This window comes from Pygocentrus nattereri, chromosome 13 (genome assembly GCF_015220715.1).
Source record: "Pygocentrus nattereri isolate fPygNat1 chromosome 13, fPygNat1.pri, whole genome shotgun sequence".
NCBI classification, from domain to species: Eukaryota; Metazoa; Chordata; class Actinopteri; order Characiformes; family Serrasalmidae; genus Pygocentrus; species Pygocentrus nattereri.
The window spans coordinates 2,042,549-2,061,367 of NC_051223.1; the positions used below are offsets into that span (position 1 = coordinate 2,042,549).

An 18,819-nucleotide genomic window follows, 5' to 3' on the forward strand; every position below is an offset into this window, starting at 1 on the left:
GGGTGTGTAAGATTTGCAAATCATTGCATTGTTTTTATTTATATTTCTTTACATTTTACACAACGTCCCTACTGTTTTGGAATTGGGGTTGTATAAACACACCATTTAAATCAACACTGTAATGCTTAAAATCTGAAAATGCTTTGCATACTGATGCAGGACATGTTAATTAAGCCACACATATAATAATAAAAAACTGCTTTATACCTCCAGAAAGACAAACACTCAAATAATTCAACTGTTGATGTGGTGACACTGAAAACTTACCAAGCCAAAAAAAAAGGAACAACAGATCTACACTAGACTAGATTTGTATGTAGGAGAATAATCAGAATTATTTTTTTCCTTTATTTTATTTAAAAGACGTCTGTATAATTAGTCAACTAGCAAGGTTTGTTTTTTGCTTGTCGAGATTTGTTCTGGCTTATTAAGATTTCTTATTTTTTTGCGTCATAAAACAACATTTCAGGCATCAGGCAACATATTTTTAACCATTTGATGTTGTAGCTTTTAGAGGCATTAATGCTTCAGACATCTGGTTATAAAAAAAAAAATGCAAGAAAATTCAAATTTCATAGCCAAGGTGTCCCAAAACTTTTGATGACCAGTCCTGTCTTGCAAATAATTTCATTTAATTAATCAATTTACCTTCCATTTCACTCTCCCAGGTGTCTGTGGTAAACCAGCTGGACATGCAGGTGGTGGTGTCCAACGTGCCCCCCACTGTGGTGGAGCAGAATAAGGAGCAGCTGATTGGGTAATGACCCTTACTACCCCCCCCCCCCCCCTCCCCCCAGCACCAATCACCCAGACAAAGATGAATGGCTTGAGTTATTACCTTCCCTCAAATGAAGTCGTTTCAGTCAGCCAAGGGCAGATTGAAGTTGTAATATGAAAATAAAGGAGTGGGAACGCTCGGGACCCTCAGGGTGTGTGGGTGTGGTGTGAGCGTTTGCGTGTAAGAATGAATCAGTGAGCCGTTTGATTCTGTCAGGCCTCCTGCTGCGGCCTGGGCCCGCCTGAAAAAGAGTGCAAAAAGCCGGCTGCCGGGTTCAAAGAGAACAGTCGGGGGGAAAATGTCTGTTCTGCTAATGGCTACAGGCTAAGCACTTAGAACCCCCAGAACGTGCTCAGTATGTTTTCAGGTTTGGCAGTTGTCCGGAATGGGTTGAGGCGAGGTGCTCAGGAGAAGTGCCAGGGAGATACAGTACCGGATTTGGGCGCACTTTACTCATTGTATATATTCCATCATTTTAAAGTCTTTCTGATCCAAAAGCTTTGCTTAACACTGTCATATCTGACACAGTGTAGCTTCAAAGCATAAACCTTAGATATATACATGGTTTATCTTATAATCAGTTTAAACACAATGCATTAATTGAGATTGTAATTAGCTAATTATATACAAAATCATCATTTATGATAGGATAGGATACTTTCTATTGGGAGGTGTCTGTCCCGAATCATAACCCCTAAATTTCAACGTGTGCAAATAAAACTTACTTTTTTTTTGCATATTTTTTTTATCTTTTTTCTCTTTTTTAAAAGTGAAGTTCAGAGATGTAGATTTGTGCTTTTATTTTTTGAATAAAAAAACATTAAAAATACGGTCCCATGTTTTCGTGGCATTCCCAAAACAAAATTAGTTCTAGGCAGAACTTTGTTTAAGCCACACTCCTGCATTTTAGAGCAGAAAGTAAGACTGTTCCATGTCCCTCATGGCCACATGGTGAGTGGTTTAGAAGTAAATGTGAAATAAATATTAGGTGGCATTTATAGATTAATAGTCCATCTGAAGGATGGTCACGCATCATGTGTAGTTAATGTTTTTATTACATAATGTTATGTAATGTTCAAAAAAATTTTTTTTTTTTACAGTTGAACTGCAGTTTGAACTAATTTGGTAGAATGGTCCATATATACACTCACCGGCCACTTTATTAGGTACACCTGTTCAATTACTTGTTAACACAATGCATTCAGGCCTGTAGAGGTGGTCAAGACAACATGCTGAAGTGCAGGCCGAGCATCAGAACCGGGAAGAAAGGGGATTTAAGGGGCTTTGAACGTGGCGTGGTTGTTGATGCCAGACGGGCTGGTCTGAGTATTTCAGAAACTGCTGATCTGGGATTTTCACACACAACCATTTACAGAGAACGGTCCAAAAAAGAGGAAATATCCAGTGAGCGGTCAGTTGTGTGGACGAAAATGCCTTGTTGATGTGAGAGGTCAGAGGAGAATGGGCAGACTGGTTCCAGATGATAGAAAGACAACAGGAACTCAAATAACCAACCAGAATCTCTGAGGAACGTTTCCAACACCTTGTTGAAAGTCTGACATGAAGAATTAAGACAGTTCTGAAGGTAAAAGGGGGTCCAAGCTTTTACTATCAAGGTGTACCTAATAAAGTGGCTGGTGACTGCAGCATACCAGAGTATTCAGGCACTTGTTTGCACGTACCAACAAGTATTCAGCATACCTGTGAAATGCTGTCCACACCAGCCCTACTCTTAGCTACAGGCTGCCACACACAATATACCACTCAGCGTCTTACTACTGCAGATCCAGATCCAGACCACAGATCTATAGCAACTAACACATGGCTTGAGGTTTACACCAAGAAAGGCAGTCAGACCAATGGCAATTCTGTTAACTCCTAATTCCTAGCCTAGACATATTGTAACTTTAGCATTGTACCTTTTAGCTTGAAAAGATGTAGTAATAATAATAATAATAATAATAATAATAATAATACAATGTATTTGATAAATAATGTCAAAGTTTTATTCCATTAGTGCCTGATAAGTACAGCATAAAATGAGCTCAGGCGTGATCTTCATCTATGCTTTTCTGCAGTGTTTCCTGAATGTGGTGTAGCTGTGTATTGCACTACCTACTGCATGGCGTGGTGTATCCCCCAGTGTGGTGTAGCCTTTAGACAGCTGCAGTAGTCTTTCAATGTATTCTTCTTTGGATTAATAAGGTAAGAAACTCTGACTGGAATGTAAGATGCAGGCTCTTCACTGCCCTCTGGTGGATTAGATTAGATTAAATATTAGAACATGTAACGTCAGAGAGAAGTACAGTGCCCACTCGATAGACTGTCTTTGGGCTGGCTTTGGCATGTCTCAGTCCCAGGATTCTTCTCCCATTCTTTCAATGCTGTGTTCCCCAGCTGGGTGCCTTCTTACAGTCCTCACCAGAGGAAATCTATTGATCCAGTGTACGTCCCATTACACCCCACACAAACACACCACAACCCAGCCCTGGCTGTGGAACATCCGGAGCCCCCACCCCACTCCGTGCACACACATACACAACTACATTTCCATCCATCATGCCATGGTCAGGGAACCATCTGCAGCTCAGCAGGTAATTGGCTGAGTAGGGCTGCCTGCTTGGAGATGATAGCCCAAAGCTAGAGCAGACACACTCCAGGAGACAGAGACCTAGGCGCAGATATTGTCTCATTCGCTTCTTCTGAGCCTTCCTCTCTGTCTCCGTATTGCTCTCTCGGCTCATCGCGTCTCCACTCAGCTCCTAACCACCGCGGCTTCGTGGAGCTCCACAAATGGTGGTGTTATTTTTAGGGAAGGTGTGCGTTTGACCCAGAGGATTGAGGTATTTTTATGTGGTGTAATTGTCACTGTGTCTGTCTCTGATTGCCATGCTCTGTGATTGTGGTAATTAACGCTTTGTCCTTTGCGGTCTGGTGATACAGGCCTTAATCATTACCACCTATTCCAAGGTACATGTGTGGTGATGACAATGGATGCTTCAGACTTTTTTCACTAGAGACCTATAGATTGAAGTTGGGGGAAAAGTCTGGGAGGTTTAGTTCTCTAGATATATAGATGTGGCGCATTTGTGTTGCATTGGTTTCCTAGAGACCCATCAAACTAGAGCCAGCTCATCATGATTTGGGGCAGGTGTTATAGCCTTGAAGACTTTTCATGTCAGGTCTCATCAGGTTTACACATCATTTCCCTATGTGTTAAACTTGGGTTGGGTGCAAATTTCCCATTTCAGTTTTTCTTCTTGTACTGTTTTTCTCTTTACTTTCATTACCTTAAAACATGTTTTTTAATCTGGCATGATGAATTCATGTTGTAGACTGTAGGCCCACGCTTGTAAGATGCAAATGGATGCATGTGAAATCAAACAGCTAGTACTACTTAGTGCAGTGAAATCTCGCAAATGTGACTGTAAAGTGTGAAGCTATGTGATTTTACACATGTAACTTGCCACAGACTGTCCGTATAACACTGATGCTTAGCTTATCACTCATGTATATGTCCACTACTAAGGAATAGTGGAGTTCCATCATTTCTCGTTATGCAAAAGCTAATAACTGGCTCATGACATTGATTTATTAGTCTACTCAGGCTTTAGCAGGAACTTCAGTGCTTGTAAAGAAGTTTTTCTTTAAAGGACATCTGTACATGCCATGCTCTCTCATTTTAATATAGTTCATAAACAAGCATTGATGGTGTCTCTTTTTTAAAACTTTTATTATTATTATTATTTAGTGGGTAAGGATTCTAAAAGTCTCTCCAAAAATTAAAAGGTAATGGTATTTTGAATAGGGCAGCACGGTGGCGTGGTGGGTGGCGCTGTCGCCTCACAGCGAAGAGGGTCTGGGTTCGATTCCCCGACCGGGTGACCGGGGTCCTCCCTGTGTGGAGTTTGCATGTTCTCCCCGTGTCTGCGTGGGTTTCCTCCGGGTTCTCCGGTTTCCTCCCACAGTCCAAAGACATGCAGTCAGGCCAATTGGACATGCTACATTGGGTGTGAGTGACTGTCTGTGTCTGTCTGTCTGTCTGTCTGCCCTGCGATGGACTGGCGACCTGTCCAGGGTGTATCCTGCCTTCCGCCCGATGACCTCTGGGATAGGCTCCAGCACCCCCCTGCGACCCTGACGGAGAAGCGGCTTAGAAAAAATGGATGTATTTTGAATACAAAATAATTTTATATAGATACTTAATTTCTGTATTCTGAACACATACTCTAAATAATAAATAATAAATGATCTATTATGCCAACCCTGTGTAACATGTTCTGTGTAGAGAAATAGAAAGGATTAAACAGGTAAAGGCAAACATCTTGCACCACACAGCATAAGAATAGCATACTGTTGAGAGCATTGTTTGATGAATCAGTTCATTTAAGCAGAATTCAAATTTCATTTTGGACAGCTTATTCTTCTTAAATTATGCATTATACATACAGTACTGTGCAAAATGCACCTATTCAAGCTGTCAAACTTTGTTTGGTATAAATGAAACAAACATTTATGCAATAAAAAGTAAAAAGAACTTATTGCTTTCTAAAAGATGTTGGAAGAAGAAAGGTCTCGTCGATGCTCCCAGCTCTTAACTCCCTATTAGGTATTTTATGCACTTTGGGTCATTGGGCCGGTTCAGGTCAGTTTTAAACATGAACGTAAAATTTTGTCTGGCTTGGGTTGGGTTCTCACTTAAAACCTGGTTGGGTCTGGATTGCAGTAGGGTGAAGAACGGGCAGCCAGTGATTTATTCTGCATTTCTCTGCATTCCCTCTCTCCCTGTAGGATTCTAGAGCGTTATGTGCAGGACCAGATTCCAGGTGCCAAAGTGGTGGTAGAATCCATTGGGCCACGGCGATACGGAGACACCTACGAGCAGGAAGACTACACCAAATCTGACCTCATGGTGTACGCCATTGACCCCCTGACCAACAGGGCCCTCTCCAGACAGGAGCTGTTCAAGTAAGCCTTGTTCTCTTTACAGCCTTATCTTGTTTAACCTGCCCTCCTTCTCCACCAAGCGTTCATTTGGCCCGACCTTCCGCTTGACCTCTATTACTAGCCGCAGCAGGTCGGAGGTTGTCGTTTGTTTCCAGTATTGTTTGGGTGCTCTTCGCAGCATGAGCGTAGTCATAGCCCATCATGACAGCAGCCCCAATTATGCCATTCAACCTACTGACAGGCAGTGAAGTTGAAAGCTCCCTGAAGACGTCACCCTACCCCCAACCTTCACACCCTCACCTAACTACATCATGACTTCCAGAGGTACTGTTACCATGGAGCTTTTCTCTTCAAAGCTAGGCTACAAAACTTCATAACATGCTGCACGCTTGAATAAAATGCTCTGGGTTGGCAGGTATATTATGGGCAATATCTATTGCCTCCACACTGCGTTGCCACCAAACTCCAAATATTTGCGCGAACAACTTGCAACATTGTTGCATCAATGGTTTGTGCTTTGTTGAATGAGCACAGTGCAGTGGCTGTTGTCTTGAAGAGTGTGATTTCAGGCCTGGGATGTTTTCTCATTCAAATGCTTTATGTAATGAGACTTTTGACTTAATCCATAACAAGAATGTCTCCCTTGTCACAGTAATTAGCTGGCTCAGACTCCAACTTCGCTATGGCTTATGCCGGCTTCTCCAAATGAGACGTAGTCTCGGCGTCCTGACACTGTCCAATCCAGCACCTTGCAGTTTCTTAACAGCTATGATGGGGATCAACATTGCTCGTTTTTTCTTGCCTTGCCAGGTTTCTGGATGGGAAGTTGCTGGACATCAACAAGGAGTTCCAGCCCTACCTGGGCAGGGGTGGCCGCATCCTGGAGATTCGAACACCTGACGTGGTGCAGAATGTGAAGAAGGCTGTGCAGTCGGTGGGGTACACTGAAGGAGCCCTGCTGGCCTTGGCCATCATCATCATCATCTGCTGCATCCCTGCCATCCTCATCGTCATTGTCACCTACCGACAGTGAGTACTTGCTAAGCAATTGACCCACAGATATGGGTCACTTTTGAGTTTTCCTGCCTGCAGAATTTCATTGCATTCAACAAAATTGACAAAGAAATTAGTTCATATTTTAAAATGAAATTCAAATCGAACCCAAAACCTAATTGACTATGCCACAACAAGAAACCTGAGGTTAAACGTTTAGGACTGGCTGGAAAACTGTTGCGGTAACACTTTATTTGAACCCTACTATATAACATTGACATAACTAGACCTTAAATAGGTCAGGACAGATTTTGTTCAGTGATATAAAAGTGTGGTGTTACTATTAGTCGTACCAGACGCTAATGTTGAAGGTCATGACTGCTTATGTCATATGCTTTCTACTCAGCCATCAATACATGAAATACTGGTAATAGTTTAATATAATACTACTATAACTAATATAATTAGTCATTTTGTATTTAACCGTTCTTTAACAACTTATCTCAGCGTATGGCATGCGTGATGGCGTGTTTATTACGCGGTTTTTTTGTGCAACTTTTCTCAGAATCATTCGAAAATAAAATGAAAAAAAATAAAAAGCTCATAAACTTTTGCAATATTACCTAATAGTGACTTTTCGGTCGAAAACAGTTGGCAGATATGGCATACCACTCCAATATTTCCAATGTGATGTTACATTAAACTACTGAACTATAAGGAGTTAAAGGCAGTTTGTTATTGTTAAACAAGGTAAGGTTGTAGCACCTGTGTGTACTGTTGTGCTGTTTTAATAATGACATCAGATCTGGTTAGGGACTTTGACAGCTGCTAAATTATGGTAATAATAACAGCTACCAAGCAGTTCACCTACTGAAATCATCCCTCAGATGCCTAATCAGATTCTTGAAGATCTATGGTGATTTCCCAGTGGCTAGAAAATATGCCTAGTAAGGAAAAGTTAGTGGTGGGTAGCATGGATAGAAATATTTTGCTTAACTTTGCAACCACTGGCGACCCTTTCGGCCGCTGCTTCAATAGAATCCTTAGTGTTAGGCTTGTATGGAGCCCTCGCTCCAATTCACCATGGTAACACCTTGGCCTGATCTTCTGTTTATTCAGTATAAAAACAGATTAATTACTGCCACAGGAGACAAAGCAGAGAGGCTGGCTGTTGCAGTAAAAGGGAGATTTCACTCCACACAGAGAATGTGAATGACGGGGGCAACGATCAGAGGGAGCAGGAGAGGTTGGAACAGAGGAGATAAGGGTCCTCCTCTAAGAGCCATCTCTTTATGAGCGAGCAGCATAAAACATAATAACTGCAGGAAGGACGAGAGGAAATCGCCAGAGGCCTGCTGCAGCTGTGTTACTAAAATATACGGCAGTCGTGCGCTGTGCTTTGGAGTGATATGACTGGGCCAGGAGCTTTATTTTCCTTCAGTGTGTTCATGACGATGCTTTTGAAGAGATTGTTTCAAAATGATCTTTCTGTTTCTTCTTTCCCACGATGCATTATCCGCAGATTTAAAGAGTAAGTACCCAACTTTGCATTATAACTTCACAGCTTTTTTATTTACTTTTTATTTTACTTTTTATTTTGCTCTTTTTTTTCCTCACTAAAAAGTACGCATCTTCTCGTAAAAACACAATTATAAACTCCGCCCCATCAATTCAGCATCACACAATAATCAGCCTGCCTGCTAAATATTGCCTTCTAAGAGGATAAATAAGAAATATGCTCAGGAGACCAGTTTTTTAATACTGTGGCCGCAGCCTATGTTATTTATTTATGAGTGCATGTATAATGTATTGGCCCCACTGTGAAGATAAGCTGATGCCATAACTTTGTGCAACTTGTTGAATCCATCACCTAAAGGCGACAGGCTGAGTGTGCCAAAACTGCCAGGATCCAAATGGCTCTCCCAGCTGGCAAACCTGGCGGCGTGGCAACCAGCAATCTGTATGAGGAGCTTGGCGATGGCACCATGTAAGTGTTTATGACATTAACTGGTACCCTGAGAATCAATGACATTTTTGTTCCAGAGCTCTTTGACACCTGCTCTGCAGCATCACACACAACTGTGTTTATCAGCAACTTACAGTATTGCACAAAAGTCAGAGACTCTTAATTTATTTCATTTCCAGTCAAAATGTCCATCATGTACCCATTATTATTATTATTATTATTATTATTATTATTATTATTTTGCTTCAGAGATTTAAAAAAAACAAACAGAAGAAAATTACACAGAATCCTCTTTACTTCCGTTGCCGCTGTGAGTGGCAGCCTTTCCAGTAGCTCTGTCTTTGTGTACTGTTTTTGCAATTTTTCCTTACTTTTTCTTTTTTCTGTGCACTTATATAAAATATGTTATTTTAGTGACTGTTTTTATATGTACAAAGGAGACAGAGCCGGTTTTCATGTGTACGGGCAGAAATAACTTTGCTTACGCATGGGAAGAGCTGCTAGCGCTCTGAACAAAGGGGTCGCGCCAGCACTATGCACCACATTCCGGAGGAGCTGTTGGAGGTGCAGAGCCGGAGCTAAGCTAAAGGCTAAGCGCATGGAGAAACGCTTGTATAAACCATCTATTCCTTTGGTGGTGATGGGGAATGTGAACTCTTTTGGCCAACAAGACAAACAAACTAGCGGCACTGGTTCCTAAACAGCGTTTATACCGGGAATGTAGTCTTTTATGTCTCACGGAAAGGTGGGTAACCGGCAACATTCCCGATGCTAACATGGACATTCCCGGTTTCACCACCTGAGAGCAGACAGGGATGCTAAGTGGAGCACCAAAAGCAAAGGTGGGGGACTCGTGCTTTCTGTGAACATCAGATGGTGTACGTTAACCCAGGACATGTGACTGTGAAGGAGATAATCTGCTGTTGGGATACTGAACTGCTGGCGGTAAGTCTCCGTCCCTATTACACGCCTGGGGAGCTGTCCCACGCCATTGTTGTTTGTGTTTACGTTCCTCCTCGTGCAGATCCTGAAACGATGTGTGATGTCATACACGCAACCATCTCAAGACTTCAGACCCAGCACCCTGAGGCTTTCATTGCCTTCTCTGGTGATTTTAACCACATTGCGCTGGACTCAGTGCCCACTGCTTTTTCCCAGCATGTAGGCTGCCCCACTATGAAGAACAGGACAATTAATCTCCTTCACGCCTCCTTTACCCCTGCCCCCTCTGGGAAAATCTGACTACAACCTGGTCTACCTGCAGCCTCAGTACAAGTCCCATGTCTGAAGACAAGCTGTAACAACATGCTTCTTCAGGAAATGGTCTTCTGAAGCCGAAGCAGCTCTCAGGGATTGTTCAATGAATGAATTGAAGGGATTACACGCTGCATGAACATTTGCATGGACATTGTTGTTCCTGTGAAAACTGTGCACTGCTTTGCTTATAACAAGCCCTGGATAACCTGCAATGTCAAAGGCCTGCCAAACAAGAAGAGGGCTTTTAAAGACAATAGCCAGGAAGAGCTTAGGAACATACAGAGGGGGTCCTACAGGAAGAAGGTGGAGCAGAAGTTAAGGGAGAATAACATGAAGGAGGTATGGAATGGTATGAGGACCATTACAGGCTGTAAGCAGACGATGGACAGTGCGTTAGATGGTGATGGAGAGAGAGCTAATGAGTTCAACATCTTCTAGAACCAGTTTGACTGCCCTGTTCAGACCTCCTTGGCATCTGTATGTACAGCCCCCTTCACACCCTCCCTCTTCTCAGCTCCTGTCTGCCTGGACATCAACACGTCATCTTCTTCTATTGATATTCCTGAACCCCTCCCTCAGGCTGACAGCACAGACAACAGCCCCATCTCCCTTCTCTTAACACATTAACACATCTGATCTGATCTACAGCACCGCTCCAGCGCCCTGCACCTCTTCACTGCAGATCAGTTTAGAGGTGAGCTGAGGAAACTCCACGCAAGGAAGGCAGCTGTTCTGGATAAAGTATGTCCTAGACTATTAAGTCCTGTGCTGCTGAGCTGGGGGCACCCCTACAACACATCTTCAACATGAGTCTGAGCTTGGGGAGGGTTCCCACATCACGCCTCATTCCAGTATCCAAGAGGGGGCAACCCTGTGAACTCAATGACTTCAGGCCAGTCGCTCTAACATCACATGACAATGCTGGAGCGACTTCTTCTGCACCTTCTCAGACCCCAGGTTCGACATGCAATAGATCCCCTGCAGTTCGCCAACAAGGCGTAAGTGGGAGTAGAGGATGCCATGCTATACTTTCGCCATCAGGCCCACTGTTATCTGGACAAGGGTAGTTGCACTGTAAGAGTCATGTTCTTTGATTTATCCAGTGCCTTTAATACCATTCAGCCCCTCCAACTGAGAGATAAGCTGGTAAGGATGCAAGTGGATCCACCCATGGTCTCCTGGATTACTGGCAGGCCTCAGTATGTCAGGCTAAAGGACTGTATATCAGAGACTGTAGTCAGCAGCACAGGAGCGCCACAAGGGACTGTACTTTCCCCCTTTCTCTTCACATTGTACACCTCAGACTTTCAGTACAACTCTGAGACGTGCTACATGGACTGGTCAGTCAACACAGACATCCTGTACAGAAAAGGGCAAAGCCGGCTCTATTTCCTGAGGTGGCTGAGGTCCTTTTACGTCTGTAGGAAGCTCCTGCAGAAGCATGAAAAAGAGAGATGAGATGCGACTGGACAAGCTGGTCAGGCGAATGGAGTCAGTGGTCAGTGTGGAACTGGAGTCTGTAGTCAAGGTGGCCGAGAGAAAGACGGTGCACAAACTGCTCACCAGTATGGAGGATGATGGCCACCCACTGCACACCATCATCATGAACAGCAGGAGCATGTTTAGTGGCAGGTTCTGTCACAGAGCTGCTAAACTGACAGTTTCAGGAGATCTTTTGTCCCACAAGCCATCAGGCTCTTCAATCTTTCCAGAGGGGCAAGAAGAGAAGAGGGAAGAAGAGAGATGAGGATTGAATCTGAATCTCATGGTTAAATAATAGATTTTATCTTATGCACATATGAACATCTATCTATCTATCTATCTGTCTGTCTGTCTGTCTGTCTATCTATTGCAGTTCTTTAAGTGTTTAGGGCGTTCACACATTGTCTTTATTGTGGTTTCCATTTTTTTTAAAAGAAATCTGCAGGGAAATTTTTTTTCACCTCCAAAGTTCAGTTGGTTGTATTGCTTCTCATGATCCAAGTAATCCCAAACACTTTCGTTGATTTGAGATCTGGACTGTCAGCCCATTGTTTGAGAAGATCAACAGCTTATTTGTTTGATTTGATTCCTTTGAAATGTTCTTTTTCTGTAACAACTGAATTATTTTTTGAACTCCAGTTTTGGAACTCCTGTGTTTTCATTCATTTTCCTTAGGCATCCTTTACCCTTATGCAAGTGGGTTATTTTATATCTTACCTCCTCCAGATTTTTCTGCTGAAAGTGAATTACTTTCATGTGATGGATATTTTGACTGGAAATGGATAAATGGCTTTTGCATGGTACTATATATTCAACATTACACTTCACCCAACCTTGTCTACTTAACTCGATCCTGTGGACCAAAGCACGGATGTTGACACATCACTGATGATAGAGCACAATAATTATATCCAGTACATCTTGTAACTCATTTCTTCAGTCGTAAGGCTTTAACTTTTGTGAAGAATTCTAAACACATTTTAATGGAGCCCTGCTATCAAACCCGCACTGCTGTGTGTTACTTTAATGCAGTTCTGCCCAGGTAAGTGTCTAGGAGATGGTCCTCCATTTACATAATGTAATTTTATATTCAAAGAAAATACAATTTTGTGTTGAAAAATTAAGTCGAATTAAAATGAAATGTCAGTATTTAAGATTATGGTTAACTTAAAACACTCTAACTGGTTTCCAAACAAATGGTGTGAAATTAATGTCATTTCACAGGTAATTGAAATGCAAATAACTGAAATGAAAATAGCTGTTATGAAGTATAATTAATTTTGTTGATAAGCTGCTGAGTGGCTCTGCAGCAGGGTGGTCCTTGCCTATAATTAGGATTATTAATGGATAGAAATGTCTAAAAGTTTTTTAATGTACCTGTGTCAAGTAGTTTTAGACCTTGAATGGATGCTGGATGTTAACAGAATTTTGTTTGTTTGTATTCTGTTTTTTGTTGCCCCAGTTTGTCTTGCACACACACCAATAAGTCTTTGGCCTGCATAACCTAATTTGATGTTGGCAGTAGGTCGTTAAAAAAAGAAAAATCAATAGACTTACCTCAAGCTGGACTGTAATCCATTGCTGTTTCCATAGATACGGCAAGGCTAGGTCTGAAAAAAGCAGTATTTTGCAAAACTGACCACTGTCACTGGAAACACTGTTGTTCTTGTTTCCCGAGAACCTAGCTTGCAGAACCATAGGTACATACATCTTTGGCATTGTCATTATCCTCTGGATGTTCCATACCATTCTAAATAACATTCAACATTCGTACTACATCTTTTCTTTCTGTCATTTCTTTCCTATCTTGGATATCAGACCTAAGTAAGTATATCTTATTGCTCCTAATGTTAGCTGCCCAAAGCAGTGCTGCCTAGATGTGGTAGATGTGGTCCCTTTTCTGCTTACTGTGCGATACATCCTCTCTGACCTACAGTAGTAAACCACTGCAGTCTATGTATCATATTCTGCTGTTATTGGACTTGTTGGATGTTGGTTTTGCGGGATCTGGATGCCCCCTGTTGTAATATGGTGCAAGTTCTGGATGCATAGAAGCTGTAGCTGCATAGCTGGTTTCTCCCACCTACTCACCCTCCATCCTTGCCAGTCTCTTCCTTTCATCAACCATCTAACTCTGTCCTCTTGTGCCATTGTGGTGAGAATAGGAATAAAAGGTGTGTCCTGGAGGAGGGTGATCGGCAGCGGCTCATCAGTTCGTTCGCCTCACGTGCCATTGCGGCGCACAAACAGTCCACTGCTAATGGCATCCTGCTGAACAATCTGCCCCGATCTGAGAGCAACATCACCTTCCTGTCTGATGAGAACCCCCTAACCACCACCAACCCACTGTACCACGATGACGGCAATGTCAGCAGCCCAGAACATCTGGGAAAGTCCCAGTGGCGCCGGGACTTGCTTGGTTTGCACTCACCTGGCATCAAGGGTCTGAAGAGCTTGCGCTTCCCATCCAGTCAATCTGGCCACTCTTGGACATTGCCTTCCAGGCTTCGCAAGCGGGAAACCAATGAAGGCCTGCGCAGTCGGCAGGTGGTGATGGACCCTGTTCAGTGGGAGCTTCAGCTTCTGAAGATGGAGCTGAAGGACAGCAAAGACCATCTGGATGCCTTCGATAGCCCTGCAGGTGAAGGACCTGAGCCCAAGCTCACAGTCAAGGAGCAAGCACGGCAGTTTGAGCAACAAGCCCTGCACGAGATGAAGCAGAAGCAGGGCCGTGACTCCCGGGGTTCCATGTCCTCAGACTTCTTCCTCTCGGCATCCGATGCACCGCAGTCCATTGCCATAGGGATAGGGCGGGATGGTGGTCCTCCAGCCATTATAATCACCCAGAGCGATGGTACGCCACCCCCAAGTCACAAGCCTACTCCGCCAGGCATGCGCAAGTATGGCAGCCTGTCTGCTTATTTTGGGGAAGAGGCCTACGAGGTTAATGTGGAGATCATCCCAGATCCTCCTGATGTTCCTGCACCTCCACCACCAACAACTTCTCCACCCCTGACCTCTCCATCTTGTGCATCTCCCCCATCCAGTCCCCCTCCTCACTCTCTCCCTTCACCACCTCACCCCAAACCTCCACCCCCTCCACCTCTACCTCCTCCTTCCTCCCCTGCTTCCTCTCATTCTCAGATTGCTCCCCCATTTGTCCTTCCTCCCTTGCCCTCAGTGACATCCCTACGACCGGTGTCCTTACGCGCCCCACCACCACCCCTCCCAGCTGACCCTGAGCCTCCCAAGAAAGAACTCAAGGGGATACTAAAGAACATACAGAACATAGCGGACATAGAGAAATCCGTTGCCAACATGTACAGTCAAATAGACAAAAAGCAGCAGCTGCCAAAGATGGCACCGAAGCCACAGGTGACAGTGGAGTCGGAGACAGGCGAGCCGGAGGTAGAACCCATGCAGGAGGCAGAGTGCAGCAACCCAAACATGGACTCCATTGTGGAAGAGCTGGAGAAACGCTTTCCATCTCAGTCCACTATCCTGTGAAACTCTGTCTTCTGTCCTCATTTCTCTTTCCCATCTCGCAGTGACTTATTTGATATCCTCATATTTGTTGTATTGTTTTTACTCAAACCATTTTTATCATTGTCTTTTCACATTACTGTCAAATCACATATCTCTTTCTCAATATGTCTTTCATTTTTGAACATACACCATATTTAATACGTTCAGAGAAGCAGAGCTGTTATAGTATTTAGACTATTTGTGTTTCATGATTTAGAATAGATTAGGCACTTAGATTATTGAATGTGCATGAAAGCTGAATGGGTTATGGAGTTGCTGAGTTAAGTTATTGAGTCTGTTTTATAATAAAAAGTACACTGCATGTCCAAAGGTTTGTAGGCACCTGCTCAGCCAGTGTTTCTTCTGAAATAAATGGTGTTAATAGGGAGTCAATCTCATTCTATCAGCAAGGCTTTTCTATGACAGTTATGTGTGTGTGTGTGTGTGTGGGTGCAATTAACATATGTCAACAATAGGTGCACCTTAAAGCAGCTGAATTCGCTGAGCAGTAGGAGAGGCTCCTCTTTTGGACATATTGTGTATTTTACCATCTGTTGGACTTTTCTTATTCTTATCCTGCTGAAAATTGAGCTGTACTTTAGTCTTGCTGCACTGAATAAATGTCCTCCATAAAGCTTTGTACTGGGTACACTGCATGCTCTCTGCTCAAATCATTCTCTCTTCTCTTTATCTCTACTCACTTTCTCTTTTGTGTTAGCACAGCCTGTACAGGTTTGCAGCCTCATGCGTTATGCAAAGGCCTTCAAAACAAAGTCATATGGTTCACACACAGGCCGGAAAACCTTCACACTCTCTCTGCTTTGATGGCAAGAAAGAAAGGGTAGACACCGTCCCACCATTTTAAAGCGAGAGCTGCGACCTCCGGCTGAGGCTGTGTTCCAGAAGACGACAGTCTCTTACAATATCCAGCTCTCCGTTTAATTTATTTCTGAAGCCCACCCGTTACAGAGTATTGTGACTCCGTTACAAGAGAGAGTTGGCTATCAAGAGACTCAAAACCCTCACTGAAGAGACAAAGAAGTGAAATCAACCCATCTCAATGTCAAATGCCTATGATGTTCCATGATTCCACACACCTTAGCCGTTACAGGTACTAATCGGCTTGACGAATCTGAATGAGGGTGGTTTTAATTACAAGCCCAATCAATCACGGATGTGCATCTGCCCTCGTAGCCCCTGTCTCGTCTTTCAAACCGCAGCGCAGCACATTTGATTCAGCCGTCGTCTTCTTAATCCCAACTTTAATTAGCGCTCCATTAACGGATGGGCCCTGAATCATCATAGGTGATTATCGTCAGCTCCCGTCAGCGGTCGTCATCCGCTGTTATTGTGTTTCCTTCTTCGAGCATTGTAGAATGTTTTGAAAGGCTGGAGAAACGTGTACTGGAAAAGATATTTTAGGAGGGGAGGCATTCAAATGCTCTTTGTATTCTGTTCTTGCTTCCCTGTAGAGTATTCTTCTATTTGGAGGGTAAATTCAGTCCACTTTCGATGAGTTATTATCCCACCTACACCATCTTGATTTTTTAAAAATATTCTCCAGCACCCTGTTCGTCTGTAAGACTGCTCAGACTGCTGTCATGACATATGCAATATGAGGGAGCAAGCAGCAGACATTTTTATTGCATTTAAAACAATGGGGAACCTCTGTGAAGACAACCCAAAGTAGTGATAACCTGAGTCAGGATGTGCTTAGTCATCTGTTTCTGTCTGGATTGCACCGCGTAAGCCGAACCAAGCTTCGGAAAGCTTTTATTCATAATCAAGTTCTGCTATATTATTTTATGGAGCAGCACGACTTTTCTAAGCCGTCATATAGGCTTATAAAATAAAAACAAGGTTGTTTCTGGTGTGTATTTGTCCTTACAGCATTATCCCTGATATCCACAGGGTCAGGCTTCTTGTCTGGACATTCAAAGTGCAGAAACAGTGCTGGAGTAGATGGTCGATGTATTTTAATATATATTTTAATGATTTAAGTTTGTAGACACCTGCTCATCCAACATTTCTTCTGAAATCAAAGGTATTAACCCTATTAAACCAAATGTCTCACCAGCAATCCATTGAAAATTTGGCAACGGGCATTTTAACTGGTTTAAATCTGTTTACTATGGGCGTTGGCCACAGCGACTTCTCAGGGTTATGGTTAGGGAATTAGCACTTTTTATGTGCTACCTTGTTTTCTATGCCTACATAAACAATGCACGAATCTTTCTTTATTACTGCGATTTTCTTTCAATCTGTAGCATTGAAAAAATCAGGTTATTAATGAAGATCAACAGATTAAATGGCAGAAAAAGTCATGCTTTGTTCATCCTTCTCTTCTGGGAAGACTTCACACGTGCTGTTGCAGCATTTCCTATAAGGATTTGCATTTAGCTACAAGACCATCAGTGAGGTCAGTTACTGATGTTGAGTGATTCGTTTTTGATCACAAGCGCTGCTCATCCCAACTCATCTCTAGGTCTTCAGCAGTACTCCATCACTCCAGATAACCTAGTTCCACTGCTGCATGTTGGATGTTGGAGAGCTTTATTAATAGCCCTCAAATACCCTGACCATGCATTGAGCATGTTGGCCTTAGGCTTATGTGCAGATGCTCCAAAGCATCCTATTTTATCAGCAATGCTTTTGGGGATTATACACTCAAGGCTGAACAGATGCGCCTTAAAGTAGCTAAATTTGGTAATTAAAAGGCAATTCTCTATAGTTTTGGACCCATGGCTCACTGTATATACATGCATTATCAATGATGGCAGACTTCATTTAGGCAGACCCAATAGAGCCTAGCAGGGGAAATTGCCTTGTGCGACCTAACGGAGAAGATTTATGCTGATGCCCACAGATATGTGGGCTAGGCCACGCACATTTGGTGTGACCAGAGATGAAACTCCCAGGAAGAAGTCCCCTGAAAGTCATGGATTATTGTTTAGCGATAAATCTTCATTTGAATTCCTCATTACTCTCCCATCGGAGAACAATTGCGGTAATTTGCGCCCGGTGATCAGCTGCCCGAATAGAATTCTAATTTGCCATGTTTGTGTGAAGTGGCCTTGCAGGCTGAGAGAGATGCTGCTTTCTGTCTCTCATTCCTCTCTCCACCCCCCCACCCCCACCCCCACCCCCTTTTTTTCTCTGAGTGCTGTTGCGGATCTCATTCTTGTTGAGGTCATGGAATCCGAGGTGTTGCTGGAAGTGTAAATCTCTTCCTACACTCAAATATACCGTTGCTCTGTTTCCTTGCAGAGGCACACTGCTTTGCATTGCTCTTTCTCTGATTTGGCAGCTGTGTTGTTCTCTCACTCTCAGTCTGAAGTAGTGGTAATTTAAAGACCTCAGGTTTAAGCCTGCAGCTTATGCTTTTCTTTAAAGAATGAATGTATCTTAGCCATCAGGCTGGCTGAAAACCTTGGCCCTGAATTGGAGTTAAACTGGCATTAAAAAAAGCTTTGAGCACTTTCAACACGCATAAAATAATCACCGCTGATCCTTGTGTACCTTGTAAATGGCATTCAAATGTGTAGCTAGAAATGACTGCTTATCCATCAGTTTGTAGACACGTTGAACCATTACTTCACAAATGAAATCATCCATACTCAAACGGACACCCTTGGAAATTTTCCCCTCGACTTTTTCCCCTGTAATTCCAGCACCAGAGTGTGAACTTCTAAATTTAAGCTCTTTTTGGCAACCAGAATGTCTGTGTCTTTATTACGTCCTATTTCCATCCCTTCCACATTTTTCAAAGTCTCTGCATGCCGCCATGAAAAAAAAAGTAATTTCATTATTCCATATCCAAGCATCATTCTCATTTCCACCACATAAAGAAACATCATTTCGGGAACTATTC

The 18,819-nt window shown here is 43.0% G+C and overlaps 1 protein-coding gene across 5 annotated transcripts in view; it reads left to right on the forward strand.

The window, feature by feature from the left end:
• The window catches only part of pcdh15b (protocadherin-related 15b), a 323,144-nt gene that overhangs the window by 292,616 nt on the left and 11,709 nt on the right, over nucleotides 1–18,819 (forward strand). For 3 of the 5 annotated variants that reach the window (XM_037544216.1, XM_037544217.1, XM_037544218.1), the window contains exons 29-33: nucleotides 669–757; nucleotides 5,570–5,746; nucleotides 6,536–6,754; nucleotides 8,241–8,249; nucleotides 8,595–8,705. In XM_037544216.1, coding sequence (XP_037400113.1) covers nucleotides 669–757; nucleotides 5,570–5,746; nucleotides 6,536–6,754; nucleotides 8,241–8,249; nucleotides 8,595–8,705 — 605 coding nt within the window. Of the gene's footprint in view, nucleotides 1–668; nucleotides 758–5,569; nucleotides 5,747–6,535; nucleotides 6,755–8,240; nucleotides 8,250–8,594; nucleotides 8,706–13,241; nucleotides 13,248–13,588; nucleotides 18,068–18,819 lie in introns of those variants that run through there. The other 2 variants (XM_037544214.1, XM_037544215.1) reach the window with 1 other exon arrangement.